Raw genomic sequence first — 13,890 nt, 5'->3', positions numbered from 1 at the left:
CACAAATAGAGAACTAAACTGTAGCACTTGTGTGGGCATGCAAGCAATGTAGTTGCTACCTCACAGGGCAAAGTTCCTGCTCGAGACAGATCACAAGCCGCTTGTAAGTTTGCTGGGCACCAGAAGCTTAGATGACCCACCACCAAGAGTGCGTCTCATGAAGTATTGTTATGACATTGCATATACCAGGAAAGGAATTCTCAGTGCCAGATGCACTGTCTAGACTGCCTTGCCAAAATGACAACATCAATAGTGATTCAAATCTCATGGAAGAAACCAACATCTGTCTTGCTTACATCAGTTCAAACTGTCCAGCTTCACAAAGCAGGCTGGACCAGGTCCGTGAGAAGTTGCTGGAAGATGATCCCACCTGCAAACAAGTCACGAGATTTTGTCAACACAGATGGCTGCCACATATTAAAATACCAGATGAACTGAAACCCTTGTGGCTTGAGCGACACACGCTACTGTCTTGGATGGCCAACTCCATCAAGGACACCAGGGCAATGTGAAGTGAAGTGCAGGCAGAGGGCCAAACAAACAGTCTGGTGGCCAGGTCTTAGCACACAGTTAGCAGCTGTGGTTGACAGATGTGCAGCTAAAATCAGGAAAAACCCAGTAGAACCCCTACAAGATTACCCATGGCAGAAGGTTGCCACTGATCTTTTTGAACTTAAGGGACATCAATACCTCCTTATTGTGGATTACTACTCCTACTACGTGGAGATCGACAAGCTGTCATTGACATCTTCAGCAGCCATTGCGGAGCACCTGAAAGTGTTCACACGGCATGGAGTTTTGAGACAGTTGTGTCAGGCAACAGACCACAATACAGCAGCTCCATCTTTAGCAACTTTGCAAAAGCATAGGGCTTCCAACGTCGTACCATTAACCCATGACACCCACAGGTGAAAGGAGAGGCTGAAAGGGCAGTACAAATGGTAAAACAACTGCTCTCAAAAGCAAATGATCCTTATCAAGCACTATTGGCTTAACGATCCAAACCACTGGCAAATGGGTACAGCCCAGGAGAACTTCTCATGGGCAGAAAGCTAAGAACAACTGTTCCAGTATTGTCAGCACTACTCCAAACCCACCTTTCCAGCAAGGAAACATTTAGTGCAATTTCAAAGTTGCAGCAGAGCTAAAGTAAGCAAGCGCATGATTGCAGACAAGGATCAAGCTCTGTGCCTGCGATCATGACAAAAGCCAGAAAAGTCACATTTGTGACTGGGTCGACTACCTTTTAAGAGAGTCTATTGATTAAGGCAAAGACTGCCAAGCAAGGCACATCAAAAGCATAACAATTACTACACATCATAAACATCTCTGTGATTTTAAAGCTAGGTGTTTTTTAGAACAGCTCACGTCCTTGCAAAGCATGCACAAGCGTATTCTGATTTTGAATGGATGCGTGACCTGGATGAGGCAAAAGGATTACATGTGGGGAAAACCGGTGTATCTGGGAATGAGCATTCATTTTTATTGTATGTGCTTTTTTTTTTACGATGAGAACAAAAAAAAAAAATGACAAGTGTTCATTTTTTAGGAAATTAGCATTTAAGCCTAATATTTTAGGGACCCCAACAGCTGTTGTTTATTCCGACTCAGGAACGTCACATAAGGACTAGTAAGTTTCAAAAGGTACTAGTCCTTCAGGCTAGTACCACAATGTTGTTAGTTTCTAACGGTGTATTAGCATAGAATAGTATCCGATACTACATGTATATGTTTTATTGTTTATAGTTTGTCGTAGTATAAATAAAAATTTAAGTATAGCTCATTTTAATGTGATGTCATATCCATCTGATGCAACCTATCTGATAGAACATATCGAATACAAAGACATTCCAGATGGCTGTATCCAGTGTTTGAAGTTACTTTTAAAAAGCAATCCGTAATCGTTACAAGTTACTTGAACAAAGTTGTAACAATTTATTATTACTTTGAAAATCACATAACTACTTTACTGTTACAAATAGTTACTTCTTAGGATTGGCCAATTCCAGTCCTAACATAAACCCAATAAAGGTTTTTGTTATATTAATAAAATGTGTATTGTAGTCTGGTATGCACAGAGTAAATGCTGATTGAACTGAGATTTCCTGCATCACCCATGTCAGCATTCAGGGAGTCTGCATCAGATAACAGAGCGTGAATGAGTGTCTCATTATTAGTCTCTCAAGCAATCAGGGCTAATAAATGATTGCTAACAGAATTGCTGTATTAGCAGCAGAAACAGGCATCATATGTTACAGTAAAAACTGAACTTTTTGTACAGCAGATCCTGATTATGGCAGATAGCTGTGAAGTCACTGTAATACGATGAGGTAGCAGTGTAACACTTATAAACCTCCATTACATGATATTGAACACTCTAAATCTGTAATTACAACGGTATCTTACTAGAATACTTGTTAAGGTTTTGCTAAAAGAAAAAAAGAAAAAAAAATCTCTCCATGAGCGTGAATGAAATGGGATACTCCATTCTAGCAGAGGAGCCCTCAGATACTGTAGTTATTCATTTTTCTTATAAAATCAGCTATCCACATGACAAAAGAACAAAGAGAGGGAAGGAATGAAGGAGGAATGATTTGTATTGACAGCTCGTCATAATATGTGTATGAACTTGACAGTACTTGCACACTTCAATTGTACCTTCTTTTCTTTGCTGTCTTCCACAATTAAATCCTTATAGTCATGACCATATTCTTCTGAGGTTTCTGTGTTTCTAGCCATTTTTTTACATTGATGCAATTTTTAATTGAGTTTTAAATTCCATAAATTTAAATACTCCCTGATGGGGCTCCCGAGTGGCACACCCAGTAAAGGCGCTCTGCGTGGTGTGCAGAATGCGCCCTATAGCCTGGACGTCGGCGGTTTGAGTCCAGGCTATTCCTTTGCCAATCGAGGACGGAAGCTCCCAGGGGGCGCCGCTCAATTAGCCGAGCGCTGCTCAGGGGGAGTGAGGGCTAGGCCAACCAGGGTGTCCTCGGGCTCACCGCGCACCAGCGACCCCTGTGGTGTTTATTGGCTATGTACCGATTTTCATTTTTTTTTTTTTTTTTTTTTTTGTGTTTTATTGATTTTTATCAGTTAAATCGTCTTCGTCTTATCGTCTTCTGCATGGCACAGTGCAGTCACATGCTGTTGTCTGTATAACTAATGGCTGTGGATACAGTACCGAAATACATGATTCTATTTTCATGACATGCAAAACGAGTTATTAGTTAAAATCAGCCTTGGCCTTAAACCTCAATCCACAGAGTATATTATTGATGTCTATCCAGTCAAGTACACTCCAGATAGTTTAGCTCATTTTAATACAGTAGTGAGTCATCTTGTTAGACAGACAATCAATTATGGGTCATGCTTAATTAATCACCGAAATTAATGTTCTTCAGACTGACTTCAGATGGGTTCTGTCTACACCTTGGAAACTGATTTTGGAGCGTTTTCATTAATCCTCAAGCACAAAGGTGATCTGCTGGGGGTTCATGATCATCAATCATTTTCCAACTTCACTGTCCTTGGCAGGCAGAGTATCTGTAGTGCAGAGAGCAAGAATGTTGGTAACATAAGTGCTCCCTCATAGCTGCAAATCCAGAATTGGAAATAGCTATTAGAGTTCAGTACTTCGGTATTTAGCAATTCAATAATTCAAGTTAATTCACAGTTGGTAATTGTGATCAAATGATTCCAAACTACTGATTGCAGTTGTTTCAATCCAACTGCTCGGGTCCTTATCACTGTAATGAATTGTTTGGCTATATATGTGTGAACAGTTTTGTAAGAAGTTGACTGTACCTGCACTGAGCCGTGGGCTTTCCTCAGTGTGCCTTGTGTATTGTTGTTTAATATAGTCGTCTTGCAAACTGATTGAAAACCAAACAGCCAGTTTATTGTTTAGTCTCTTTTTTCTGCTTACGTGATTATCGAAAAAAGATATTTACAATGTCTTGTGATTTTTTTGTATGCATGATGTATTAAATTGCTCTGTCTGTCTATCATGCCTTGGTTTGCTAAGTCCAGTTGCATCTCTCAGTAGTTTACTGAGCTGTTGAAATTTCCTGCATTGCCCCTGCCAACATTCAGAAAGTCTGCTTCAAAGATAATATCTGAGTGTGAACGATTGTCTCATTATTAGTCTGTCAAGCTGATAACTTGTAGTCCCTAACAGAGTTACTGTATGAGCATTGGAAAAAGGTATCAAATATTAACTATATAGAGACTTTTAGTACAGCTGACACCGATGAAGGCAAATACCCAAAGCATTTTTGCAAAAGACGTGTTTTTTTAATGTGCTTTTTCCTGTTTGGTTTCAGGTGTAAGAACAAGCTGTACCAGGACGACCTGCCTCGCACAAGCGTGGTGATCGTGTTTCACAATGAGGCGTGGAGTACGCTGCTGCGCACGGTGCGGAGCGTCATTAACCGCTCACCACGCCACCTGCTGGAGGAAGTGGTTCTGGTGGACGACGCCAGCGAGAGGGGTAAGACAGAGAGAGAGAGAGAGAGAGAGGCAGGGGAAGCATCTGGCACACTCGGCGAGGATACTGTCACTTTGTAGCTCAAACAAAGGAAACACAGAGTTTCTCGGGGGGGTGGGGTCATGTGTTAATTATATCCTTTTAAAATAAAAATGTAATATTCGGTAACAAAAACAGCCTAACTAAAGCCTCCTTTGTGCCATGCTGTGAATATAGAAGTCAGCAGTCAGGCCCCCAGCTTCCAGACTAGCCTTTTCACTGCAAGGGGGATTGGGTGCAGTTGAAGGATTAATTGCCTTAATATGCATCACTGTGGGGCTATTACCTTGTAATTATGTGCTTTGCTGTTGACAAGGTGCTTCCCTTCTTTCCAAACAACTCCACAGGCCAAAGTTCCTTTAATTTTAAGAGATGTCATCTTATGGTGCTCTAAATGTGCCAAATGATTTCTGTTCATGCGAGACGCCCTACACACAAAGTATAAACATAAATCACAAGAAGCAAAGCTTGTACTCATGAGCTACTCTTAAATAAATTTAGAAAAAAAAACTTTGTACCAGGGCGTATGTTCTAATAATGAGATGACATTTATACACAAGATGCTGTAAGATCTGCTATAATTTTGACAAATCCGAACTGTGATTTATAATTATAGATGTCACTGATTGTCTCATCCAATCAGGTAATTATCCTTTAAGGCATGACTAGTTTAGTAAGGTCAACAAATGGTGCCATGCCATCTCACTTTCTGTAATTGCACTGGTTTCATATTTTCTTTTTATTACATTATTATTTAATCATATTGTGTGTCCCATAAACTGAGATTTAAGTGAAGAGGCATTTTTAACAGAAAGGGAATGTAGAAAATCCATGCCTTTATTCTGTACAGTGCCCGTCTTCCAGTGCAGTCTCATGTAACATATACTGCAACAGTATTGCACAGCTATAACTTCACACACAAAAAGGTTTTTTTTGGCCTACAAATGATGGTCTACTTGACTTGGTCTGTTAGTACTATAGGGATATTGATACATAGTACATATAAGTGTACAGTACACTTAGTTGATATTAAGCCCTGGACACACTGCCCCGATGCGATCAATAGCAATGTGATTTTTTTAGATGCATCGGGCAGTGTGTTAAGCTTTACGATGCAATTTTACAGGATCGGCTGATCGTTTCCACGAAGTAGGTATTGTAGAAAAACATTATTGTTGTGTTAAACTGGTGGCAGTTTGTTTAATATTTTGCGAGGCGATTCCCTTGCATCGGCTAGTGCGTTATACCCAGTAGAGACATGCATGCATTCTCTGTCATTATTGTGACAGCCACGTACCTGCTCGGTCGTGTTGGCTCATCCTGTCGGGAACTTTCTACTGGTTTACACAGAACCAATGATATAGGTTTGAAAACAGGTTGGTACTTGTACTTCTGTTAAGATTATGATTTTTCACAGGTTTTATCGTGATCTTTTTCACAATGAAAATAGTACCACACAAACAAACAAACAAAATAACGCCTACCTCCTTTAGGAATGCTTACCTCACAGTAATCAGTTTTCCCTATCTCACCCACAGGGCAGCTAAGCTACTTGCAAGTTTTAAACTGTTTTACCAATACTCTACTACACTTTCCAACTACCACCTCTTACTCGCCTTCACCCTCCAAGTTTGATCGTCAACACCATGAGCCTCACCTAGACAGACCCAGAACAAAGGAATCGGTTTCCTTTTATTGTTATCCAGCCACTAACAAACTAACACCTGTTAATGACCTGCAGTTGTGCTGGTTTACCTTTAATTATAACCCCTAGTGCTTCTTGTCCTTGTAGTTTAAATGGCGACAGCCATTGTTGTAGGTCCTATTAACTAGAACTCCTGCATTGTCTCTTGGTACAAGCAGTCTTCTGATGCTCAATCCAGCACTTTGCAGTACCCTGGTGTTATCTACTGTAGTATGCAAGGACCCACATATTTCTCATTTGCGACCAGACCATGCCTGTCGTTACTATATCTATATCTAGTAAATATTGACTGGAGAGGAGGGCTATAGTGGAAAATTATCGACCTAACAGAAGACTATTGTTACCTACAAGGGGCTGTAATACCAGAAGCCGCAGGCTTTCCAAGTACTGAGATTATATATATATATATATATATATATATATATATATATATATATATATATATATATATATATATATGACACAAGTCGCGTCGTAAGTTGAAGGACATTTTCCCATAGGAACAATATTTTAAATTGGGGCTACGTTCCTGACTCTCTTGCGAGATAATATATTTTTACAAAAATGACCCGTTATAGTGTACCCATGCAAATATTTATTTAACTCTTGACGTTTGTTGATTTTCAGGGTGCCGGCGCCCCGGTGGTTACGTGCATATTACTCAGACACCTACCTGGTGTGTTTAAAGCAGGGTAACAATGCAAGAGTATGTTTATATATATATATATATATATATATTGTGTGTGTGTGTGTGTGTGTGTGTGTGTGTGTATATAGAACAGATTGGCCGTTATTCAGGTTCGTGGCTCTTAAAGAATGTGACCCAAAAATAAAAACTTGATTTTTAATATGCTTTCGTGCACTTTTATTCAAAATATAAATCAACAAACAAACATCTAGGTCTCATTAGCACTAACTAAATGTATGCAGGTCCCTGACTAACACGCAGAACAGTTGTTTACCTGACATAACACCAAAGCAAAACACTAATACGCTTGTTTATAAAACCAAACGTAGGTTTCCAACAGACCTTAACGTCTTTCAGCCGAGCTCTTCACTCCATAGCAGCAACAGCCCTGAGCAAACTGGCTGCTTTCCTTAAATACCCTGCACCTGGCTCTAATCTACAATGATAGCCAGGTGCAAGGGATAATTAACAATAAAACAGTTAACACAAATAATACAATTAAACAAACAAATTAAACAAAAGCAATTCAATTAAACAAAGTGTGCATTTTCACATGTTTTTAGGCAGGGAGGAATCTGACCCTCCCCCTGCCACCTTTATTTATATATATATATATGTGCCACTCTATATATAGTGCCTGTAGAAAGCCTACACCCACTTTCAAAATGTCCACCTTTTCTTGCCTTATAGCCTGGAATTAAAATGCATTACAGTAGTTTTTTTTGTTTTGTTTTTTCAATTATCTACGCATCTACAACTTCCAAGTGAAAAAAATATTCTAGAAATTTGTAGAAAATTTATTTAAAATAAAAACTGAAAAAGCTTGGTTGGGTAAGTGCCCACCTCCCTTTATTTTGTTGTGTCAGTACCTCAGAGTTTCATACATTTACTGGGACACTTGTCAGGATAGAAGGGAAAATGAATGCAGCAAAGTACAGAGAAGTCCTTGAGGAAAACCTGCTGCCCTCTGCAAGAAAGCTGAAACTGTGACAGAAGTTCACCTTTCAGCATGACAACGACCCAAAGCACACAGCCAAAGCTACACTGGAGTGGCTAAGGAACAAAAGGTAAATGTCCTTGAGTGGCCCAGTCAGAGCCCCGACCTAAATCCAATCAACAATTTGTGGCATGACTTGAATCTTTCTGTCCATCAACGCTCCCCAAGGAACTTGACAGAGCTTGAACAGTTTTGTAAAGAAGAATGGTTAAATATTGCCAAATCCAGGTGTGCAAAGTTGGTAGAGACCTATCCCAACAGACTCACAGCTGTAATTGCTGCCAAAGGTGCTTCCACCAAGTATTAACTCAGGGGGGGTGGAGGCTTATCCAATATTGATCTATATATATTATGATACACCATTGGGCAATAGTCTTCCTCTGACACGTGATTGGTTCATATCACTGTAGGTCCTGCCCCTTTTAAAAGGAATGCCCTTCATTTCCATTCCTCACAACAAGAGAAATGGCTAAATGTGAAAAAACTGCTGAACTACAATTCTGTGACTTAACAGAAAATGAATTACAAAACATACTAGAAAAGAAAGATGTCACCGTCACTGTTTTCTGACTGTCTGAAATTCGAATAAATTCAACACGACAATGTCAACAAATATAACGGCGGGGATCTGCAGCAGCCAGCAAGCCAGACAGAGCTGTATACCAAAGAAAAAACTTTGATAACTATGCAGTTTGAACTTAAAAAACATTTTATTTTATTTATCTTATTTATATATTATGCAATATCAGCTATGTTTAAAACAGAATATATAAAGTCATATTTACTACCCAACCGTGCCTCACTTATTTTCTTGACTGATTCATGAATTAAATATGTATTGCAGATCAATTAAATGCCCCTTGGGAAGACTATTGTCACCTCTAGCCTGCGGCTTCGGGCATTATAACCCCCTGTCGGTAACAACAGTCTTCCCAATGCTTTCCACTATAGCCCTCCTAGAGTACCCATATATATATATATATATATATATATATATATATATATATATATATATATATATATATATATATATATATATATATATATATATATATGCGCATACAGTCACAAACAAAAACATTTGGGCAGTTAAAAAAAAAAAAAAAAAAAAAAAAAGAGAGATCACAAAAAGTGATTTCTATAATTTCCAATTGTTCTATTGAAAGATATAAATTAATGTAGAGATTCAGCTGTATAATAAAATTAAAAAAACACATTATTACATAACATGCTTAAAATGAAAAATAAGATGCAAACACTAATTAAAGTATTTGGGCACCCTTATTAGTATTTTTAAGACTTCAAGTCAATCCACAACATCTCGATGGATGCAAGTCTGGGGACTGAGATGGCCAGTCCATAACTGTAGTCTTCCTTTTTTTTTTTTTAATTTCTTTGTAGACTTTGTAGAATGCTTAGGGTCATTATCCTGCTGTAATACAAACTTCTGTCCAATAAGCGTTCTAGCACTGGGTAACAAACGAGAGTGCAAAATTTCTTGACACTTTGCAGCATTCCTTGGTCCTTCTACAATAAAAAGGTCTCCAGTTCCTGAGGAAGAAAAAAATCTATACCATCACACAACCTCCACCATGTTTAAGACTGGGCATGATTAACTTTTTCGTTTAGTTGTATCACTGCCATTTTGAGATTGTTGCTGTTCTCTTTAGGTTCAACCATTTTTGTTATTTTTTTTAATCACAAATTTACAATTTATTTTTCAACACTTGATGATTATGTATTTATTTATTCTATAATTATCATCAGGTGTTGGGTTTCAATCATGAGAATTGTCAATAATTAGTGACAAATGGGTTTCATACAAAATATTTTGATTGGCCAAATACTTTTGTCAAAGTATAAAATTAACTTGTGCATGTTATTTTTCATTTTATCCATGTTATGTAATAATTTGTTTTATTATAAAGTGAATCTCAACTTTTAATTTATATTTTTCAATATAACATTTTTTTTTTTTAACTGCCCAAATACTTTTGTCTGCGACTATACCTTTTCAATATTTTTTTTAAGTTAGATATTCTACATTAATCTTCTGTGGTCATCTATAATGTGGTAGTGCCATGCAATGGAGATTCCTGATTGGTGGATGGAAGTTGTGAGGTTTCAAATGTACTGTACTTTTTAAGAGTCATTTTAGCATAAGAAGTCAGAAGATGTGGAGAAACAAATAGGGGCAAACTATATTGTAGATACTGTACGTACCTGGGATAGCTGTGGCTCCCTCTCTTCAGTTTCCCCAGTGTCTCGCGATCCACCATTTCACTGAACTTGTCCGGCTTGACTCTGATCACCTGGCTCCCCTGGCTGACGAAGCCTGGGATTCCCTGCAGGAGGAAGGCTTGGCCCATACATTTTGTAAAGTAATCTGTTAAAGTAAAGCTCTGTGAGTACGATAATATGTTTGTTATGGTGTTGAAGCAAAAGTGGTTTTAAATTTAAAGGGAGCTTTATTTTTTATTTTTTATTTTTTTGTGTCCTCTTATACACTGGTCCTGTCTCTTACACTGTACCAGTTGAACATGATAACTGCCTTAATTTTGCACCAATCTTCACCAAACTTCCTAGTCTGTCATAAGCCCAGTAACTACATTAAGAGTCATTTTGATTTACATTTCACTTACAACATATTGGAATGTTAAACTAAACTAATGTGTCTCTTAATAGATACAACCCAGATTCTATATTCTTTTTACTAAATTCAGTTTAATACATCTAATTGTTCCGAATCAAAATATACAAATACCCATGTAACTCACCCTCTCTTGCGTTTGAATCATTCACATCCCTCCACCTCCCCATCTCCACCAGGAACTTATCCTAATTACAGTCACTATGGGGGGTCTCCTGGCCAGACGCATATCTAAGCGGGTGGTTTTAAACCCCCCCCCCCCCCCCCCCCCCTCCCCTCCTCAATTGAGTTATTCAACTATGTTGGTTAAAAAATGAAATAGCAGCCATGTGCAAAAATCCCAATCCATCACCAACACACCCTCACCAATCCCACCCTCCCCGGACTAAAATCCTGCCGATCATTCTCACCATCACCCCACTCCCCGCCTCCACTCCCCCAGTACGAAATCATTGTTATGCCAGTGTTATTACACATCATCAGAAAATTTCCATCCATCACTAAAACAAAATCTTGGCTACGCCACTGCTCCTGCTTCTTCCAAATGGCCAAATAGTGGTCCCTCAAACCATGCAGGTTTGATGCCAAATTTTTTTCTAGTCAACCGTCACATACCTTGCATTCTTTGTTTGCATAATCATAAATTAAGTCTTGAAACTCATATTGTGTCCTGAAACGACTGAATATTTATTTGGAGGTTACAAAGACATTCTATCAATTGTTACTTATTTTTTCCTTTTTGGTTTGTTTTCAACCAGCCTGACCAGCTTTCTTATTGATGAGCTGTTATGCCATGCATGTGACATGCTGCAACACATTTTTAGAGTGAATTTTTATGGGGGGTGGGGGGGTGTTGCAAGTAGCCCATTTTGCGGCTTCCTGCGGGTCATTTGGCCCGCTGTCAAATGTAATTGCAGACCACTGATTTAGACCTTGCCAAAATGCTTTACTCCCTCTCTGCAGTGGATACATCTGTTGTTTTATGTAATGTAATTCTGCCCATTTTCTAATTCGTGTTTCTATAATCGGCTTAAATTTAACCCTTAGCTGTCCATTTATTCAGCGCTTGTCAGGCGCTTCAGGTCACACACTGTTTAAATCCTCTCCTGATCACTTGTTTTATCACCAAACTCTTCAATAATGGATCCAAGTCATTATTTTATTACTATAACATCTCAAAAAGCTCTGCAAGTGTCCGTGATATTCTTTGAGCGCTGGATTCAGAACCAGCTATCTCCTTTGTTTATGTCTGTGTTATCTCTGTGGTGCATGGGTCTATTGGATACGCCCTTTTTTATAAGACTTCATTCAACTGCTATTGGTCTCACTCGGCCATTGAAAGGTTTTCTGTGCTTATTCCAGATAAAAAACAACTAAAGACCTGTGCTTTTTATGTCTTTTTGATGATGTCGAACAAGACTGGAAAGGGAAAATTGTAACGTCGGACCTGGGGTTAAAGGCATACTTTGTCAACTGGCTTCACACACCCTGGTTAGCACTAGTTTTAAGCTTCCTAACTTATTCCATTAAAAAAAAAAAAAATTAAAAATTCTCCTCATCAATATACCAATAGGCTTCTCCACCCCACTTCCCCAAAATCCACCTTGTGCAATTGAAAAATTATTTTGAAAGTTTAAGGTAACAAAGAACTTTGAAGCCTCTTAGTTTAAGGCAACATGTACTATCTTGTGTTAACACTGAGATGCGTAGTCTTTTTGCTTTTTAGGAAGCACTTTCATGATGGACAGGCTCATCATGAAAGTGCAATTGCCAGTTAATTACTCTGAGCTCAGTCTCCAGTGCAAATGTGTGACTGACACACTGCAGCTCTCATGCTTGAGCAGTTTTATATAAATGAGTATGTACTTTCTCCAAAAGCCTGAGACAGCACTTTATTCTGCTCAACTCCAAGCTTTGGTCGAGGTGTGTGTGGTGCTCACTAACAGTGTGGGGGATATCTGCATTCTCATCACCATCCTCATCAGTGTGCCTGTTTAAAAGGGGCGTAGCGCATGGAATACAACCCAAGAGCTGCACATGAAGTCAGCATTGTGTCTGCGCTCTAGCGGTCTAGTGTATTGTAATGGGCGACGTGTCTGTTCATTGGCAGTGCAAAAGTCTTCTTTTGATGTACTGCATTGTCCAGACTATCGCTGGAACAACAAACTTAGTGCTAGATCCAGGAAGATAACTCTGTGCCAGTCCTTCGGTTTCTGCCAAATAGTGGCTATGGAGATACTGACTATGGGGACCAAATTCCTCATTATCAGTGCACAGCAAGAACAAAAAAAACTTAGATTTGTATTGTGCCTTCTAATGAATAAAAGCCTTTGTAAGATAAATCAAAGTTTAAAAATGAAATGCATAATCGGCAGAAACACATTTTGTAAAACTGTAATGTGACTGTTCCCACTGAAATCAACCTTTTCTGTAATTGTTGCTCGCTCTTGTCGATCATCATGCATTCAGTGTAAAGAGAGTTTTAGTTCTAAGAACTTTTAGCAAGGTCAGAGGAGCCAAGTGTCCAAGTTGGTCCTAGTACCCTGGGTTTCCCTAGAGGGTCCACCTATAGTGTCTAAACCCATCTGATCATTGGATTCGAGTCAGTTGCCAGAAATGTTGAGAAGATTTAGGAGGTAACGATACGCTCAAAGTAATTTGCAGGTGCAAAACCCCATATTGTGGCCGTAAATCGTGTTTAGCCGTCGTAAAGTCTGATTTTACCAGTCTCAAAAAATGCGGTGTATGTAAAGAATGGTATTCACCTGGCCTTTGCACCCGCTATCATATTTGCACTTTTCCATCATTAATCTATTAAATTATATTGGAATGCATTCTAATGAAGAAAAGAGCCTGGAATTGGGCGGTATCTGGATACTAAGGAGGCGCAAACATTATAAGGTGATGTAAGGATTATGCCTTGCACTTGCTGACCTCCAAAAATGTTACACCTCTTCTTACAAGGGGAAAACCATTGTAGAAGCGAGTAAATAAGAGCTGTATAAAAGCACATACCTGCAGAGACCTGTCATTCCTGATGCGGCAACACTTGGGTCTTGTTGAGGAGAGGCAGAAACACGTTCAGAGGAGAAGGGCAAGACTATGAAGACCCCACATATGCTGGAGGGTGCGGTTCTAAAGCATTATCATCTCACTCCGCAGGTCATCCTAGACCTAACAGCTGAATTGAGGGATGAGCTAGACCCCCTTAATCTAGTGACTGCACATGTGAAAGCGCAGTGTTCTCTGCACTATGGTGCCTTTCAGACCAGTTGGAATGTCTGGAGGGATAGCCCAATCCACCTTTTCCAGTGCTAGACAC

General features: G+C 39.1%; 1 protein-coding gene across 7 annotated transcripts in view; it reads left to right on the top strand.

Annotated features, from left to right (window-relative positions):
- Positions 1-13,890, top strand: part of LOC121312955 (polypeptide N-acetylgalactosaminyltransferase 1) — a 207,168-nt gene that overhangs the window by 136,682 nt on the left and 56,596 nt on the right. For all 7 annotated transcript variants that reach the window (XM_041244968.1, XM_041244966.1, XM_041244965.1 and 4 more), the window contains one exon: positions 4,326-4,492. In XM_041244968.1, the coding sequence (XP_041100902.1) occupies positions 4,326-4,492 (167 nt within the window). The remainder of the gene's footprint in view (positions 1-4,325; positions 4,493-13,890) is intronic.

Source organism: Polyodon spathula, chromosome 3, assembly GCF_017654505.1.
Source record: "Polyodon spathula isolate WHYD16114869_AA chromosome 3, ASM1765450v1, whole genome shotgun sequence".
Taxonomy (NCBI): Eukaryota; Metazoa; Chordata; class Actinopteri; order Acipenseriformes; family Polyodontidae; genus Polyodon; species Polyodon spathula.
The sequence above is the reverse complement of the archived record's forward strand: the minus strand, read 5'-3'. Positions and strand labels throughout refer to the sequence as shown.